The sequence below is a fragment of the Aristolochia californica genome, unplaced genomic scaffold (assembly GCF_029961685.1).
Source record: "Aristolochia californica isolate CCGP_79_NKW_82.1479 unplaced genomic scaffold, dmAriCali1.0.hap1 SCAF_12, whole genome shotgun sequence".
In the NCBI taxonomy this organism is placed as follows: domain Eukaryota; kingdom Viridiplantae; phylum Streptophyta; class Magnoliopsida; order Piperales; family Aristolochiaceae; genus Aristolochia; species Aristolochia californica.
In genome coordinates, this window is record NW_027181793.1 from 16,805,167 (window position 1) to 16,823,447 (window position 18,281).

General features: G+C 40.3%; 1 protein-coding gene across 6 annotated transcripts; it reads left to right on the top strand.

Annotated features, from left to right (window-relative positions):
* The first annotated feature begins 12,029 nt into the window (after positions 1 to 12,029).
* Positions 12,030 to 18,280, top strand: LOC137946331 (trifunctional UDP-glucose 4,6-dehydratase/UDP-4-keto-6-deoxy-D-glucose 3,5-epimerase/UDP-4-keto-L-rhamnose-reductase RHM1-like). Of its 6 annotated transcripts, XM_068792586.1 has the most exons (5): positions 12,139 to 12,224; positions 12,354 to 12,493; positions 12,624 to 12,763; positions 15,835 to 17,416; positions 17,526 to 18,280. In XM_068792586.1, the coding sequence occupies exons 4-5, from the start codon at positions 15,842 to 15,844 to the stop codon at positions 17,970 to 17,972; spliced, it is 2,022 nt and encodes a 673-aa protein (XP_068648687.1). In that variant the 5' UTR covers positions 12,139 to 12,224; positions 12,354 to 12,493; positions 12,624 to 12,763; positions 15,835 to 15,841; the 3' UTR covers positions 17,973 to 18,280. The 6 variants fall into 6 exon arrangements, with proteins under 6 accessions (XP_068648689.1, XP_068648687.1, XP_068648685.1 ...); XM_068792588.1 differs by lacking the exons at positions 12,354 to 12,493; positions 12,624 to 12,763 and having other exon boundaries at positions 12,030 to 12,224; XM_068792584.1 differs by lacking the exons at positions 12,139 to 12,224; positions 12,354 to 12,493; positions 12,624 to 12,763 and adding an exon at positions 13,740 to 13,842.
* The last annotated feature ends 1 nt before the right edge of the window (position 18,281 follows it).

The following is an 18,281-nucleotide window of genomic DNA, read 5'->3' on the forward strand; positions in this document are numbered from 1 at the left end:
ATGTTTTACTTTATAACTCACGATTGCATTTGTTTCCAGGGAAGCTAAGATCCAGGTGGTCCGGTCCATTTGAAGTTACACAGGTGTTTCCTCATGGCGCTATTGAGATCCGCAATCACGGAGACGGGTCGATCTTCAAAGTTAACGGTCAGAGGCTCAAACCGTATCTTGAGAATGTCCCCACACCAGAGGAGGTGATGGTGATTTTCTTGGAGGAACCTGTCATTTCATCTTGAATGCGTCAGAGTCTTGCTTACGACTATAAACTTAGCACATTGTGGGCAATCCCTACGTTTCTATCCCTTTGTACATTACAGTTTTATTTTTATTTTTATTTTTTATTTTATTTTTTTGGTTTATTCATACTCTCTTACCGGCTGAGAGCATAAATGGTTCCGATAGTCGATGACCAGACTTTTGGTCCCTAGTTTGAGAGGTCTGTACTCAAACAACCGTTCTGGGATTGACCAGTTCGATCTTGAAGTATTGAATGAAAACCTTATGGTGAGTAACTTAAGGACTTGTGTTCAGCGCGTGATTCCTGCTGCCTTCAGTGGCCAGTCACACGGAGATTTCTTCAAAGTGTGATGTGGGATAGCGGTTTCATCTACGGATGATTACCTACGGGTTCGGCTGATACGAGTAAATCTTCTTCGAGGGAGACTATGTATCATTCCTGGGGGTCTTTATTATTTTTTTTTTTTTGTAGTCGTTATAGTGTTTTAACTTTTCCCCATTGAGGACAATGTCAGGTTTAGGTTTGGGGGGGGGGGGGAACGACTCTTTTATGTCTTAGCAATAATTTTCGTTCGATTTTTGTTCGTGGTTTTCAAATTACTCCTCTTAGTATGTGGTTAACATTAGTAGAGTTAAAATAAGTTGCTCAAATGTTTTACAAAATTTTTCGTAAATTTGTGTAGAATATGCCTATTAGAAATCCGATATCATTTGTTGTGATTCATGAGAATTCAGTGGGATAGCTTCCTATTGCATTAGACTTGGAACTTAGTTGCAAAAGAGAACATGTAAATCTAGTGTTGATCTATGTTAGTCTGAATAGTCTTGTATGCCTGTTTGAACTCATACCTCAGTAAAATTCCTTGTTGTAATGTATAAATGCAAATGGAAATGCTCTTGCTTGCAAAAGACAGATAACTTCAGAAACAGCCTGGGCAAACCCAGGGACATGCACCGGAACAGTGGGTTACTTAAAAATAAGTGCATGTGCAGTGAAGACGAATACAAAATGGTGGTAATACCAAAAGTATTCAGTGAAGAAAACAAAAAAAACAAAAATTACGCTGGTAATAGCAAAAGTGCGCTGGTAATAGCGAAAAATGGTTTTAAATTTGGAAGCAATGAGTTTCCTTAACTTTGATGATGAATTGTAATTTGAAAGAAGTTACAAGTCAAGATTGAAATTGGTATATTTCTTTGGTGAGATTGTAAGACAACAGGCTTACTTTACTATTTTCTCTTAATTGTGATGTGACCAGGATTTTATTGTTATTTGCTGCCTCTTTGTTTTGTTGAAGTAATAGCTTATGGGTCACATTGGTTCAGGTGGAGTAACAATGAGTGTATTTGGATTGATAATAGGCTATCTTTTACACAGGTTTTAATATTTCGCAAGATCTCATATGAATTTCAGATATTTTACGATACTAAGTGTTAGTCATATGCTAATGAGGAGTAAATTTTCTTCAGTTTTTTTTCTTTTTATATTATTGATTTAGATGAATTTTGTGGGTAAATTCCATGCAAACCCTCATGAGACATAACTCGTCCACTACTGCAGAGTAGGGGTTTAACGGCTTGTTGCATACGCTAAATGCAATCGTGCTCCCTACGAAAGTGGCATTTTGTTTTCCTAGGCTTAATTTTGGTTCGATTGTTGTTTTGCTAGGGACTAGCAAAGATTTAGGTTTGGGGGTGTGATAGATGCCATATTTTGACATGAGAACTAGGTTAATTATAATCGAATAACCTTTATAATTGTATTATAGGTAGTTACTTATCGGTTTTCAAATGAAATGAGCATTTATTGAATTTGGCATTAATCACTGTCGATATTGCATATTTCTCTCTCCTGAATTATATTTCATTATTTTTTAGTCTTATTTCTTCCTGAAATGCTTTTTATAGATTCAATTATGGAATTTCAGGAGAATTTGGGTGGAGAAGAAGATATTTACCAAAATGCCCTTAGTGAAATGGAGGTAATTTCTAGGGCAAATCGTTTTAAAATAAGAAAATCATATTTAAAGAAGAAGAAGGGCGTGAAGAGGTGAGAGTGTAAAGAGAAGAGGAGTAGAGACCAAAAGGGAGGACTTTGACCGAAAACAGGGGAGGACCCGAGAGGAGTTCCCCCACCGCTGTTCGCCGGCCAAGACCTTTCGCCACCGTCGTCCACCACCATCAGGCAACCGAGAACAGACCCGAGGAGAGCTCGAGAGAGTCTCCGTCGCGGCGAGTTCGACGCTGCCATTCTTTGCTCGCCAGGCCGGGAGGGGATCCGAGAGGGCTTCTCCGGCGCCACTTCCGTTTTCAGACCATCCTCCGACGTCGTTTACATATTCCGACCAGTCCCGGAGCCATTCCGACTCTAACCGAGACTCGAGAGAGCCGGTTAGAGAACGTCAGCTCTGTTTCGCTCTTCGCCGGACATTACCTCCGGCCGTCGGCTTCTAACCGTCGTCGCCGGCGTCGTCTCTACCTCCGGCCACTCACTATTGCTACCCGACGCCACCAATTTCCGGAAATCGCAGCACCCGTGAGAACGAGTTGCTGCCCGAGCGAGAGGAGGAAGAAGGGGAGTAATTCGTCATTATTGAATTTGATTTTTTATATGCTTTGAACTTAGGTTTTGAATGTTAATTGAATCTGATTTGATAATTAAGGTTTATTTGAGATTTGTTTTCTTGATATTTGATTAAATTAGTTAATTAGGGTAAGATTATAATTGAGGTTAGATTTTGGTATTTTAATCCGATTTCTGTCTTTAACTCTAGGCGCCCGAGAGGGGCTAGACGCAAGGATTGAGAAATCTGGATTCGTAGTTACGTGGCGCTTGAGAGAGGCACGAATCACGGTAAAATCCAGAGTTGACGTTTCCTGTTGTGCAAGTAGTTAATTAAATTATTGTTTGATAATTTAGAATATAATTAGTATTTAGTTCATATTAATTCATCATATTTGGTTAGGCTAGTTGACTGAAGAATACACGAAATTCAATCCTCCCTGTGGATATGACCCTCGCTTACTGCTAGATTACATGAACGATTCGTACGCTTGCGAGGTATAAAAGTCGATGTAACTAAAATTCTACATCATTCTTCAGCAGCAATGGGCATCCAGAACCATACGATTTCCTTGTTCGTTTTATTTTTTGTTTCTTCTTCTGTAAGTCCAGAAGCCATTGAAGCTCTTGTTAGAGCGTATGGTGGGACAAAATCAGCTTTGTATTTAAATAGAGATCAGTGTTGGCTTTCTTCTTGATTGTTGTTAAGATGTTCCTGGGTTGAGCTTACTCTATTTTACAGGTAGACCCCATATAACTTCGCAGTCACTACGAACTATACCTCATCAGTGATGGGGCTTGGGTTTTGATGACTAATGGACGTCCGTGTAGGCGACTCAACCTTGTTTGAATTGGACTAAAAAACCTCTAATAAAACCTAAACCATAACACCCTAAAGTCCCTAAACCCTAAACTATATCACCTTCTAAACTCTAAACCCTAAACACTAATTCCAGAACTTAATACCCTAAACCCCCTAAACCTTAAAAGCCCTAAACCCTAAACCCTACACCCTAATTCTAGACCTTAAACCCAAAAAACCCTAGACCTTAAAAACACAAAACCCCCAAAACCTTAAAAACCCTAAACCCCCTAAACCTTAAAAAACCTAATCCCTAAAAATACCATAAATCCTTAACCATAAAGCCTAAACCCTAATTCCAGGTCTCTTAAATACCGAGCACCAAACCCTAAAAATAAACCCTAACCTGAATCAAGAATTTAGACCCTAAACTGTAAACCTAAATCCCACAATTATGCACAAATAACCCCCAATTAGGCACTGAAACTAAAATTAAATAAAATAAAGCACAACTTTAATGGAAAAAATTAGGGTTTAGTCATACCTTCTGGAATTTGGGGAAAACTGAAGCCGAAGGGTGAAATCAATGCCAAATGGGGAAATTGATGCCTAATCGAAGTAGAAATTAAGCAATCGATGCCCAGATGTCAAAATCAAAGAAAATTGAAATCGAAATGGGGAAATTGAACAAAATCGGAAGGTATTTTAGGGGAAAGGAGAATTGCCAGAGAGAGAAGGGAATGGGAGGCAGAAAGGGAGAAGAGAAGGAGAAGAGAGGGAGAAGAGAGAGAAGAAAGGGAGGTCGAGAGGGATAAGAGAGAGAGAGAAGCGAGAGAGAAAAATGGAGAGCGAGTTAGAGAAAAGAGAGGGAGGCACGGAGACAAGAGAGGGCGAGTCCAAGAGAAGACCGAGAGACAGAGGCCAGAGATGAGAGGGAGCAGAGACGGAGGCCGGAGACGAGAGTCCAAGAGAAGAGAGGGAGCAGCGACGTCAAGGACGTAGGGAGATGAGAGAGGGGGTGCGGGAGAGAGGGAGGAACAAATGGAAATTAGGACGCGCGAGAGAGGGGAGAAAAAAACAAAGCCGCGCACGTCCTTTATCTCGAAGAAGATAAAAAATGGTCTTCAACAAGATGAAGGATTTTAAAACGTGGAGATGAAGGACTGCTTCATCCCCATCATCTAGATGAAATGTTATCTGCGCTCCACTAATGACTTCAACTGATGAAGGGCGTAATGTGGTTGATCTTCATCTCGGACTTCAAGTTGACTAACGCCCCTAAGATAATTGTGTCAATTATTTAATTACAATGTTATGTTTGTAGATAATGAGAGACAAGTCATTTGGGACAAAACTAATTAATTTATCATAATAAAATCTTAGTAAAATTGAACAAAATAAAGTAAAATTTATTTTACTCTCTTAAGACTACATTAGTCTTGCTCTTTTGACCTAAAAGATCATAAATTAGGTCTTTTGGTTCAGTTCACTCGGTCTAATCAGGTTCAGTTGTTCTGAGGTTCACAAAATGAGAACCAAATAGGATTCAGATCGAGGTTGATCGGGGTTGGGTTAAAATTCCTCATAACTGGATCAGATTTTGTGGGGTCAGGTTGGAGGATCATTTTCTTCCATCCAAAAATTTTAATATGGCAAGTGGGCGACAACTCCATAGCATTGATTGTGCTTAGCAAAACTCGCGTCCATGGCATCAGCCACGCGAAGGAGACGTCGACAGAGGCCACATGGTCGTCGTTGGCCGCACTGATCTTCCGCAACCTCGCTGTGCCGCCCGTTCCAGCCACTTCTGGCACAATTTGACTACCCGTGCACGAGCACAGCCATGATAACTAGAGAATTTTTTTTTACAAAAACTTAGAAAATCTAACGCATTGCTAGGACAAGATAATATCTATAAATTAATCTCAGTAAAACGTGATTAAATAATTAAATAATTTTTAGAATGGCCTGTTAAATTTAGAAATGAAGAATAATTTTTGTTGTGATTATCATTTGTACAATATTTATAGAATTAAAACAAAGATTGTATATGATTACAACTCTTTAGAGATTGAGTTTTGAGTCTATTTGGTACTTGTATTTTGATCTTCATCTATCTTTATCATGTCCCGCAAGATAGAGTTCCGAGAGGAGAGTCAATCTTGATCTTCAAAAAGATGAAGTGTATCCTCGGAAGTGATTCGGTGAGAGCAGCGGTTGGGGCGAACGAAATTGCATCGTTGGGTGGAAGGTCAACGACACTGGTGGTGGCTGGAGTGGACGAAACTGCATTATCTGGTGAAGAAATGTTAAAAAGCAGCGACACTGGTGGTGGCTGGGGGTGGATGGAATTACATCAACTAGAGGAAGAACAGTGGCACCAGTAGCGCCTAGGGTGGATGGAATTGCATCATCTAGATGAAGAGCAAGGGTGGATGGATTTGCATCGTCTAGAGGAAGAGCAACGACACTGGTAGCAGCTGAAGTGGATGGAATTGCATTGTCTAGAGAAAGAGCAGCGACATTGATAGTGGTTGGGGCGAACGGAATCGCATCGTTCAGTGGAAAAGTAGCGACACTGGAGGCAACTAGGCAAATGGAATCACATCGCCCGATGGAAGGGCAGAGGCTAAGGCTGACTGAATCGCATCGTTCGGGGAAGAGATATGGAAGAGCAGTGGCACTGGTAACAGCTGAGAAGAGAATTTGTAGTGAAGGTTTTTTTTTTCACATGCGAAACTCACACGTATGAAAGTCACATGAGAGTTCATACGTGCACGGGACGATGCATCCAGGGGGAAATAATTTTCCCCCTGGACTTAGGTCTCGCTCTCTGAGACAGAGAAAAGGGAGAGAAAGTTGTGGGATGGGTGCAGAGTCTTCGTCTGACAATCAGGATTGATGACGGGAGAGGAGTCGGAGAGATGAGGAAGGCTCAGTGTGGCACAGGTGTGTGGCTCTGGCTAGGGTAGTTTCCAGCAGAGCAGACGGTGGCGATATGCGATCGGTAGGCAACAGGCGGGAGTGGTGAAGGTTGACAGTGATGGTGGAGGAGCGGCTTGATGGCCACGTTGGCAATGATAGATGGAGGAAAGTCCTGCGTGACACAGGTGTGCGGTGGCAGGTTACATGACTGGTTCTATTGTGATTGCTCAGGTATTTTTGTGGGAAATGGGCAACGGGAATAGTGAATGAAGAAAAGGGTTCTGCTTTGGTGCCGATGAGACGGAACGACGGGTGAAGGCTGACAACGACGTCACCGATGATGGTGGCGACAAGCGGAAACGGGGTGGAGGGATTTCTACGATCAGGCAAACCCTAACGGAAGAGTAATTGGACTAGAGACGATGGTGTGATATAGGACACAACAGTGATGACGGGCGGTAGATCGAAAGCTCTGATGCCATATTAAATTTAGAAATGTAGAATAATATTTGTCGTGATTATTATTGATCAAGTATAAAATATTTATAGAATTACATCATAGATTGCAGATGATTATGCTTCTTCAGAGTTTGAGTTTGAATCTATTTGGTATTTGTATTTTAATCATTATCTTTATCTCTATAATGACCTTCAACAACAAGTGTTTGAATTAGAGGGACTCCATTAAAAATAACAACAAAGGAACTAGTGAATTGTGAATACAATGACGAAGGAGAGCATAAGCCATATAAATGCCACACAAGAATTTAAGATACATGATAAAAGGATATAAAAATCTAGGCCTCGATAGCTTTGAAAACTCAAAAAGAAACTCCTAACTAGGGGTCGCATCAAGTGAAGCTAAGATCAAACTTGCATATGTTCGAGTTATACTTGATTTAAATGCTTCAAACTTGAGCTTGCAGCTAGGCCTAAAATTGGAATCGAGCTTGAGTCCAATAACTTTCACCAAGTTCGAGATCAAGCTCTAGTTGGGTTCGAAGTCCAACCTAAATTTAAAATTTTTCATAAAATACATATAAAATTAATTGTACATAAACTTATGCATAAATTCTACATAAAATTGTGTATGATCTTTGCATAAAATTATACATAAATATTATATATAAACTGTTTAAAATTGTCTATACACTCTTTATAAAATTATTTATAAATACTTATAAAATTATAAATAAACGTTTTTTAATAATTAAACACAAAAATTTAAATAAAACAACAATATCAAAAGCAGCACAAACTTAGTCACAAGGACTAAAATGTATGCGAGTACAAAGCTTAAAGAAATCAATGGAGACAATGATAAAGGGATAAAGAGACGGTGTGGTTGGTCAATTTCTTATTAATTCTCAAATATCGACGTACCAAGACTAGCTTTTTAATGACACGTTTCAGACTACATGTCGTTTCACTAGATATGTGGCAACAACTGATGGAAGCTACTTAGATTGGATTTTGAAATTCGAAATCGACATGAAGATGTCGAAAGACATGATGCCCTCAGTCGGGTTGTAACCTTCAAACAGAGAAACAAAATGAATGTAAAAAATGATGAACATCTTTGCTGTTTCACTTCTCATTGCTACCCTCTCTGCCGCTATCTTCTGGTCTCCACTACAGTTGTGAGTATGAGTGAAATTTTTTTTGAAAACCTGATTCAGAGAAATCAATCATTGCTACCGTTGTCGAGTATGAGTGAAAAAGTGTTTGAAAACCCGATTCAGAGAAATCGTTGCAGGAGTTGTCCCACGAAGTCTCTTCTCTTCCATCTAGAATGGGAGAAGAGTTAACGGAGAACCCTAGAGATACAATTTATGTTCTTTCTTATCTCGGTGAGGGTTGATCCATCCCCAATGTTGCCTCATCTCCGCCTACACATGATCATCATATCCAAGGAGCTTGTCATCATACCCAAGATCGCATTCTAGAATCCAGAGATGTGCCCAACTCTCTCATCTTGACAAAATGCCTCTCCAGGAGAAGCTCGAAGACCCGACGCCGAAGGCCAAATAAGTAGGTTCCTCGACTCCCTCCACCGCACTTCAGGTAGGAGTGGCATCGAGCCGAACTGAGTCTGAACCTGCCTATGTTCGAGCCGAGTTTGATTTAAATATTTGAACTCGAGTTCGAGCCGAGCCTAGGCTCAAGCCTAAAATTGTTATCGAGCTTGAGTCTAATAATTTTAACCGAGCTCGAGTTTGTGTTCCAACATACATTTAAATTTTTTCAAAAAATACATGGCAAATAAATTGTATATAAAATTATGCATACATTTTACATAAAATTGGGAATGAGCTCTACTTAAAATTGGGCATAAGGGTGGCATCGAATCTAGCTGAGTCCGAACTTTGTTCAAGCCGAGCTTCATTTAAATATTTTGAACTCGAGATTGAGTCGACCCTAGCCTCAAGCCTAAAATTGTAATCGAATTTGAACCTAATAATTTTAACCGAGTTCGAGCTTAAACTATATTTAATACTCTATATAAAATATATGTCAAATAAATTATATATAAAATTATGCATACATTTTAAAAAAAATGATAAGCTTAACCTATATTTAATACTATATATAAAATATATATCAAATAAATTATATATAAAATTATGCATAAATTTTAAAAAAAGAATGATAAGGGAGGTTCAAGATTGAATTTCAATAATGAATAGAATGCACCAATATTAATCTTTTTTACTCATAATGTTGTCTAGCTTATTTTGTAATTTTTTTATCAAGCCATAAATTTACTATGGCCTCCTTAGTGCCCCTGGTTGAAAATTTATATTCTAGAAAAAACTAGAAATGTTTTTCCTATGATACATATTTCCAAAAAAACCTTTTAAATAAAATCCTATTACTATTAGTGACTTATTACAAATTACAATAAATATTTTAAAATTTTCTTAGGAAAGTTAAATGGACCTCTTATTGCCTCTTCTAAGGAAATAAATAAAAATTAATAATCAATCTAATATATTACAATACTTATCGATAAATTTTTAATCAAATAAAATGTTCAACACAAAATTGTTATGAAAATTGCCTCATGCTAAACGTATTACGACATCAACTATAAAATGCTTGTTCAAAAATTTTTGATACGGTTTTCTAGCCCATCTTGATAGGAAAATCTTACTTAGAAAATTATATGATTTTTTAATAAGAATTTTCAATTAGAAAAATGTTTAAAAAAAACATGAGACACTAATAGTCTCTAGAAACTTATTTCTACTAAAATATATTTTCAATTTCTTCAAGAGCCATGAGGAAGGAGAGTTTAAGAAAAAGTTATTTTTTTTCACTTTTTAATCTCGCACGTGCGAAATCGTCTTCGCGGAGGGGGGGAGGGGAATTATTTCTCCCCTTAACTTAGGTATTTCTGATTCTAGTTTTCTATTGAGACGACACGGAGGGAAGGTGGTTAGCGGCGCCGGCGTGGACCTGTCGTCGGGGATGACAACTGCAGGCGGTTGTGACGGAAGTAGCGGTGACGGAAGTGGCAGCTACAGAAGCAAAGGTGAAGGCAGACGAGGGGAGGAAGAAATCGAACCGACGATGACATAGGTGGCCAGCGAGCAGCTGTTGATAGTGACAGAGGCGGCGACAACAATGGATGGGAGGGGCTTGGCGGTGACAAGGGGAGGAAGCATCAACCCCCCCCCCCCCCCCCCCCCCCCCCCCCACCACCTCACTCTCGCTCCTGTTCCCCCGTTCTACTGCTCCCGATCCTGACTCAGCCCGTTAATGAGTCGACTCACGAGCTTTTGAGCCAAACCTTGATACGGTCGAGCTCGACTCGTTAATTTAAACAAGCCGCTCGCGAACCGGCTCGGTTCGAAGCCATCCCTAGCACTTCCTTCCAGGTCCCATCGTTGGCCACTTGTTTAAGTAAACGAGTTGACTCATCAGATTACGAACGAAACAGCCATTTATATGAATTCAGTTCATTTATTTAAAAAGCTAATATGGATTATTTGAATTGTACCGAGCCGGTATTTAGCTACGCTCGAGCTATTGGCGAACTTCGATGCCAGTTATCTCATATTTAACTATTTAATTACCTAATTAGGTATAATGGTAATTTAAAATCGAAGTATAAAAGATAACAAAACCCCTATTTCTTCATTCTTTCCTCTTTTTTCTCTACCCCATTGAGGCGATTCTAATAGCAACAACAACTACCTCCAATGTTAGAGTCTTCCTTATTTGGCTCCTAATCACTTTCTTAGCATTTTACTTTCTCTTCTTTCATTGTCCAATTTAGAATTGAGAGTAGGCTAGGGGTTTCCTTGGCCCCTCACTTTGATAGGAAGATCCGACTTTAGAGACTAAGGGAAGTAGAGGTAGAGGGAACCTCATGCTTTATTTATCTGGCCTATTATTATTTTTTTTGGCCATACTACCTATTTGATCTAACGTACGTAAATAGTATATGAAGTAGAGGTAGGGAGAAGATTATGCTTTATTTATCTGGCCTATTACTTTTTGTTTTTTACGAATACCTATTTTATCTGTAGATAATTAGGTACGTAAATAATATATGAAGTAGAGGTAGGAGGAAGGTCCTTTATTTATCTGGCCTATTATCTTTTTCGCTTTTTTACCAAACTACCTATTTTATCTGAGCTACGTAAATAGTATATGAAGTAGAGGTAGGGAGAAGGTTATTCTTTATTTATCTGGTCTATTATTTTTCTTTTTTTTACGAATACCTATTTTATCTGTGTTTTATTTATCTGGCCTATTATGATTATTTTTTTTTTACAAATACCTATTTTATCTGTAGATAATTAGGTACGTAAATAGTATATGAAGTAGAGGTAGGGAGAAGGTTATTCTTTATTTATCTGGTCTATTATTTTCTTTTTTTACGAATACCTATTTTATCTGTGTTTTATTTATCTGGCCTATTATGATTATTTTTTTACAAATACCTATTTTATCTGTAGATAATTAGGTACGTAAATAGTATATGAAGTAGAGGTAGGAGAAGGTCATGCTTTATTTATCTGGCCTATTACTTTTTTTACCAAACTACATATTTTATCGTAAGATAATTAGCTGCGTAAATAGTATATGGAATAACGTATAAATTATTGCGTAAAATAGTATAGTAAATTGTCTAAATATAAATGAAATGGTATATGAAATAAATTATTTTATTTAAATTTATATCATTTACACCTCTCAATAAGTTAAAAGGACAAAGGATGAACACCAAATCACCTAATAGCCTACGTTTTTTCTCTCTCTTTCTCTCTCTTAATAAAAAAAAGTAAAAATTATTTTGCTTTTTTAATGGAATTTTGTATTTTTGATTCTCAAACAAGACGACTGCCCCCAGAATTTGGAGATTTGAACTCTTACCGCTGAAGATTAGGGTACTAAGATTGTTTTAGAGCCACAAATTCAAAAAAAAATAGTAAATATAGTATAAATTTGAAGAATCGGAAGAAGTGGTCGGTCATTACCATCCGGACCAGATACCAATTTCAGTTCTAGAAATTTGGGGACAGTTTCCTCTTTTTCACTTTTAGATTCCTGGTTTCTTCCACAGCAACAATTCAGGTTCTGGAATTCCATTCACGTAATAGCTGAGGCCGTCGTCATCTGCACTCTTCCGCTGTCGTTGCTCGTCTTCTCCTCATCTCCTCCATCAATCGACTTCACCAACCTCCGGTAATTCACATTCTCCTTCTTACGGTTAAGAATTAAGCCTGCGAGGGCGCGTTTCATCAGGATCTGACTTTCTTTCCCCCTCTGGGTCGGATCTTTGATCCATCTCCATTGATTTCCCTCTCCCCACAGCTTTTTGCGGCAGCTGGACATTTAACTTTCGGTTCTTTGCTCGGTTTCTTGGTGTGAATTTGCTGTGAATTGGAGATCTTATGATTCTGAGTGAAAAAAGAGGCAGCAGCTTGCTTGGTGTAATTTAACACCAACCTCCGGTAATTCACATTCTCCTTCTTACGGTTAAGAATTAAGCCCGCGAGGGCGCGTTTCATCAGGTTCTGACTTTCTTTCACCCGCTGGCTCGGATCTTTGATCCATCTCCATTGATTTCCCTCTCCCCCACAGCTTTTTGCGGCAGCTGGACATTTAACTTTCGGTTCTTTGCTCGGTTTCTTGGTGTGAATTTGCTGTGAATTGGAGATCTTATGATTCTGAGTGAAAAAAGAGGCAGCAGCTTGCTTGGTGTAATTTAACACCAACCTCCGGTAATTCACATTCTCCTTCTTACGGTTAAGAATTAAGCCCGCGAGGGCGCGTTTCATCAGGTTCTGACTTTCTTTCACCCGCTGGCTCGGATCTTTGATCCATCTCCATTGATTTCCCTCTCCCCCACAGCTTTTTGCGGCAGCTGGACATTTAACTTTCGGTTCTTTGCTCGGTTTCTTGGTGTGAATTTGCTGTGAATTGGAGATACTTATGATTCTTAGTGAAAAAGAGGCAGCAGCTTGCTTGGTGTAATTTAACACCAACCTCCGGTAATTCACATTCTCCTTCTTACGGTTAAGAATTAAGCCCGCGATGGCGCGTTTCATCACGTTCTGACTTTCTTTCCCCCTCTGGCTCGGATCTTTGATCCATCTCCATTGATTTCCCTCTCCCCCACAGCTTTTTGCGGCAGCTGGACATTTAACTTTCGGTTCTTTGCTCGGTTTCTTGGTGTGAATTTGCTGTGAATTGGAGATACTTATGATTCTGAGTGAAAAAGAGGCAGCAGCTTGCTTGGTGTAATTTAACACCAACCTCCGGTAATTCACATTCTCCTTCTTACGGTTAAGAATTAAGCCCGCGAGGGCGCGTTTCATCAGGATCTGACTTTCTTTCCCCCTCTGGCTCGGATCTTTGATCCATCTCCATTGATTTCCCTCTCCCCCACAGCTTTTTGCGGCAGCTGGACATTTAACTTTCGGTTCGCTGCTCGGTTTCTTGGTGTGAATTTGCTGTGAATTGGAGATACTTATGATTCTGAGTGAAAAAGAGGCAGCAGCTTGCTTGGTGTAATTTAACACCAACCTCCGGTAATTCACATTCTCCTTCTTACGGTTAAGAATTAAGCCCGCGAGGGCGCGTTTCATCAGGATCTGACTTTCTTTCCCCCTCTGGCTCGGATCTTTGATCCATCTCCATTGATTTCCCTCTCCCCCACAGCTTTTTGCAGCAGCTGGACATTTAACTTTCGGTTCGCTGCTCGGTTTCTTGGTGTGAATTTGCTGTGATTTGGAGATCTTACGATTCTGAGTGAAAAAGAGGCAGCAGCTTGCTTGGTGTAATTTAACACCAACCTCCGGTAATTCACATTCTCCTTCTTACGGTTAAGAATTAAGCCCGCGAGGGCGCGTTTCATCAGGTTCTGACTTTCTTTCCCCCTCTAGCTCGGATCTTTGATCCATCTCCATTGATTTCCCTCTCCCCCACAGCTTTTTGCGGCAGCTGGACATTTAACTTTCGGTTCGCTGCTCGGTTTCTTGGTGTGAATTTGCTGTGAATTGCTGTGATTTGGAGATCTTATGATTCTGAGTGAAAAAGTCGCAGGAGCTTGCTTGGTGTAATTTAACACCAACCTCCGGTAATTCACATTCTCCTTCGTACGGTTAAGAATTAAGCCCGCGAGGGCGCGTTTCATCAGAATCTGACTTTCTTTCCCCCTCTGGCTCGGATCTTTGATCCATCTCCATTGATTTCCCTCTCCCCCACAGCTTTTTGCGGCAGCTGGACATTTAACTTTCGGTTCGCTGCTCGGTTTCTTGGTGTGAATTTGCTGTGAATTGCTGTGATTTGGAGATCTTATGATTCTGAGTGAAAAAGTCGCAGGAGCTTGCTTGGTGTAATTTAACACCAACCTCCGGTAATTCACATTCTCCTTCGTACGGTTAAGAATTAAGCCCGCGAGGGCGCGTTTCATCAGAATCTGACTTTCTTTCCCCCTCTGGCTCGGATCTTAGATCCATCTCTCTTGATTTCCCTCTCCCCCAAAGCTTTTTGCAGCAGCTGATCATTTAACTTTCGGTTCTCTGCTCGGTTTCTTGGTGTGAATTTGCTGTGAATTGCTGTGATTTTGAGATCTTTTGATTCTGAGTGAAAAAGAGGCAAGAGCTTGCTTGGTGTAATTTAAAATTTCACATTGACCGTCATCATGGGCGAGTTGGAAATCGAATATGATCAAGGGTCGGTGAATCCAGAGCTACATGAGTTTCCGAGTTTCTTTCTTTACGCCGCACGTAACATCACTGCGAAAGAATTGGGATCTCAAAGTGTGTGAATTAATTATGTGTGGCGCTGTCTGGTTCAAGGACCTCTAACTACCCATCTCCTTCCCTCTCGAAGCCTACTTACCCCGGCACCCTCCGCGTATAAATATCACCCTCTCTAGGCCTCCTTCATTTGCCCCAAGCACATTTCTTCTTCGGCTATCTGTCCGAAGATCTCTCCAAGGGGGATCTCCATCTCTATCTCCACCTCTTAAGTTCGTTCTTTTCTTCTTCCGCTAGTTTTCTTACGGATGTAGTTCATTTTCATTGCTGGGTGTCACTATCCGTTTTAATGCTCGATTGATTAATTCGATGGGCAGTCTACAAGGTTTTGTTTGTTTCGTTATCTAGGCGGCCTTTTTAGAAAACCCTGTTTTTCTTAGTTAGATCTGATCTCTTGACGTTAGGATTGTCAAGTTTCTGGGTCTCTGTCTGACTGGCTTTCTGGAGTCGATTCAGATCTGTGCAGCAAACGGGTGAACGGTAGCTGCTCTCTTTGTTTTTTTGTTTTTTCCCCTTAGGTTCCCCTGAATTTTTGTTATCTCTTTTCTCTGAAACCGATCCCAGGGAAGACAGGGTATGCGTTTTATTTTCGCCGAACCTAAGCCTGCTTCTATCTCTGGTGTATGCTGTTTTCATTATTCCTTTTACATTCGGGTGGATTTTTTAGGGATCTCTGCACAATTTGGCGCTTGATCTGATACTGCATCTCGGATAGGTCTTTTCAAATCAACCTTTAGGATTTTGCGATTTCTGTTTCCTCTCCTGAGGTGTAACATAGACATTCACGTTCTGACGTGGTTAAAAATATTTCTAGCATTTCATGAGGAGAGCTCTAGTTGTGGGAACTTGTCTTATGCTTGCAATTAATCTGCTTCCTTACTTTGATGGCACTTGAGAAATCAAATTGTTTTGCGCTTCCTTTCTCTATTTGCTATTATTATGCTGCAGTTATTCTGCTTCCTTGAATTTGTTGCTACTTCTTACAGATCTCGTTGAGGTTCATTCAATTTTTTTTTCTGTACAAACAGATCCAAAATGGCGACCTACAAGCCGAAGAACATCCTCATAACTGGTGCTGCTGGATTCATTGCCTCCCACGTCGCCAACCGACTCATACGAAGTTACCCTGAATACAAAATAGTGGTGCTTGATAAACTTGACTACTGCTCCAACCTTAAGAACCTACTGCCTTCCAGATCTTCGGCAAACTTCAAGTTTGTCAAGGGTGATATCGGAAGTGCTGATCTTGTCAACTTCCTCCTCATAACTGAGTCCATTGATACTATCATGCATTTTGCTGCTCAGACACATGTTGACAACTCCTTTGGGAATAGCTTTGAGTTCACCAAAAATAATATCTATGGGACACATGTTCTTCTGGAAGCTTGCAAGGTTACTGGCCAAATTAGGAGGTTCATCCATGTAAGCACTGATGAAGTTTATGGAGAGACTGATGAAGATGCTGTTGTTGGCAACCATGAAGCTTCGCAACTCCTTCCTACTAATCCATACTCTGCCACAAAAGCTGGGGCTGAAATGCTTGTCATGGCATATGGAAGATCTTATGGATTACCTGTTATCACTACTAGAGGTAACAATGTGTATGGGCCAAACCAATTTCCAGAGAAACTGATCCCAAAGTTCATTCTTTTGGCGATGAGGGGCAAGCCCCTTCCCATTCATGGGGATGGATCAAATGTGAGGAGCTACCTCTATTGCGAGGATGTTGCAGAGGCTTTCGAAGTCATCCTTCACAGAGGAGAAGTTGGTCATGTTTATAACATTGGGACTAAGAAGGAGAGGAGAGTTATTGATGTGGCAAAAGACATGTGCAAGCTTTTTAACCTGGATCCTGAATCAAACATTAAGTTTGTTGAGAACAGGCCTTTTAACGATCAGAGGTACTTCTTGGATGATCAGAAATTGAAAAACTTGGGCTGGTCTGAAAGGACCACATGGGAAGAAGGACTCAGAAAGACGATGGAGTGGTACACTAGCAATCCTGATTGGTGGGGTGATGTGTCTGGCGCCCTGCTACCTCATCCCAGAATGCTGATGATGCCAGGGATTGAAAGGCAATTTGATGGATCAGAAGATTCTAGTGCAGCAGCAGCATCCCATGCATTGAACAGTCCTCGTCAGGATCGAATGGTGGTCCCATCTCCAAGGAGCACATGCCCCAGCCCAAAGCCAGCTTTTAAGTTTTTAATTTATGGTAGGACTGGATGGATTGGAGGTCTTCTTGAAAAGCTCTGTGAGAAACAGGGAATTCCTTTTGAATTCGGGAAGGGGCGATTGGAGGAGCGGTCTCAACTTGTTGCTGATATCACAAACGTGAGGCCTACACATGTTTTTAATGCTGCTGGTGTAACTGGCAGACCAAATGTTGACTGGTGTGAGTCCCACAAGCCAGAAACAATTCGCACCAATGTGGTGGGAACTTTGAATTTAGCTGATGTCTGCCAGGATCAAGGTTTGCTTATGATGAATTTTGCCACTGGATGCATATTTGAGTACGATACTGAACACCCAGAAGGCTCAGGCATCGGATTCAAGGAGGAAGACAAGCCCAATTTCACTGGTTCCTTTTATTCAAAGACTAAGGCCATGGTAAGTTTACTAGTTTTGCACATTCCATTTATTTATTTTCCCTCCCTGGTGTCCACACTCCATGTTCTCCTTGTGTCTTAGTACTCATCTTCCATGGTGTATGAGTCAGGTGGAAGAACTTTTGAAGGAATACGACAATGTGTGTACCCTGCGAGTCAGAATGCCAATCTCATCTGACCTCAGCAACCCCCGCAACTTCATCACCAAAATTTCCCGTTACCACAAGGTGGTCAACATCCCAAACAGCATGACTGTATTGGATGAGCTTCTGCCTATTTCAATCGAGATGGCGAAGAGGAATTTGAGAGGCATATGGAACTTCACAAACCCAGGTGTAGTGAGCCACAACGAGATCCTTGAGATGTACAAGAAGTACATGGACCCAGAGTTTAAATGGGTTAACTTCACTTTGGAAGAGCAGGCCAAAGTTATTGTTGCCCAACGAAGCAACAACGAGATGGATGGATCCAAGTTGAAGAAAGAATTTCCTGAGCTTCTCCACATCAAGGACTCACTGATCAAGTATGTGTTTGAACCCAACAAGAAGGTGAAATGAGTAGAAGCTAATCAGGTGAGACTAGGCTTCGGAAGTAACCCCACATTTTGGGAGTAGCTAATAGGATTTTTTATAACGCATCTATTGCCCCTATATAACTGTTACTATTATTAGCCTCTCCTCATTTCATATTCTATTGTTACCATGTTCTGAGCTAGAATAATTCTTCCAGGTTGTTTCTAATTCTTTGTTGGTTGTATGGTAACGTCAGCCTTGTCCCTTTTTTTTTTTTTTTTTTTGGCCTCTTCTGCGGAACATTATTGGCTCTCCTTCTTGATTTAATACAAGTGAGTTAGATATTGGAGCAAG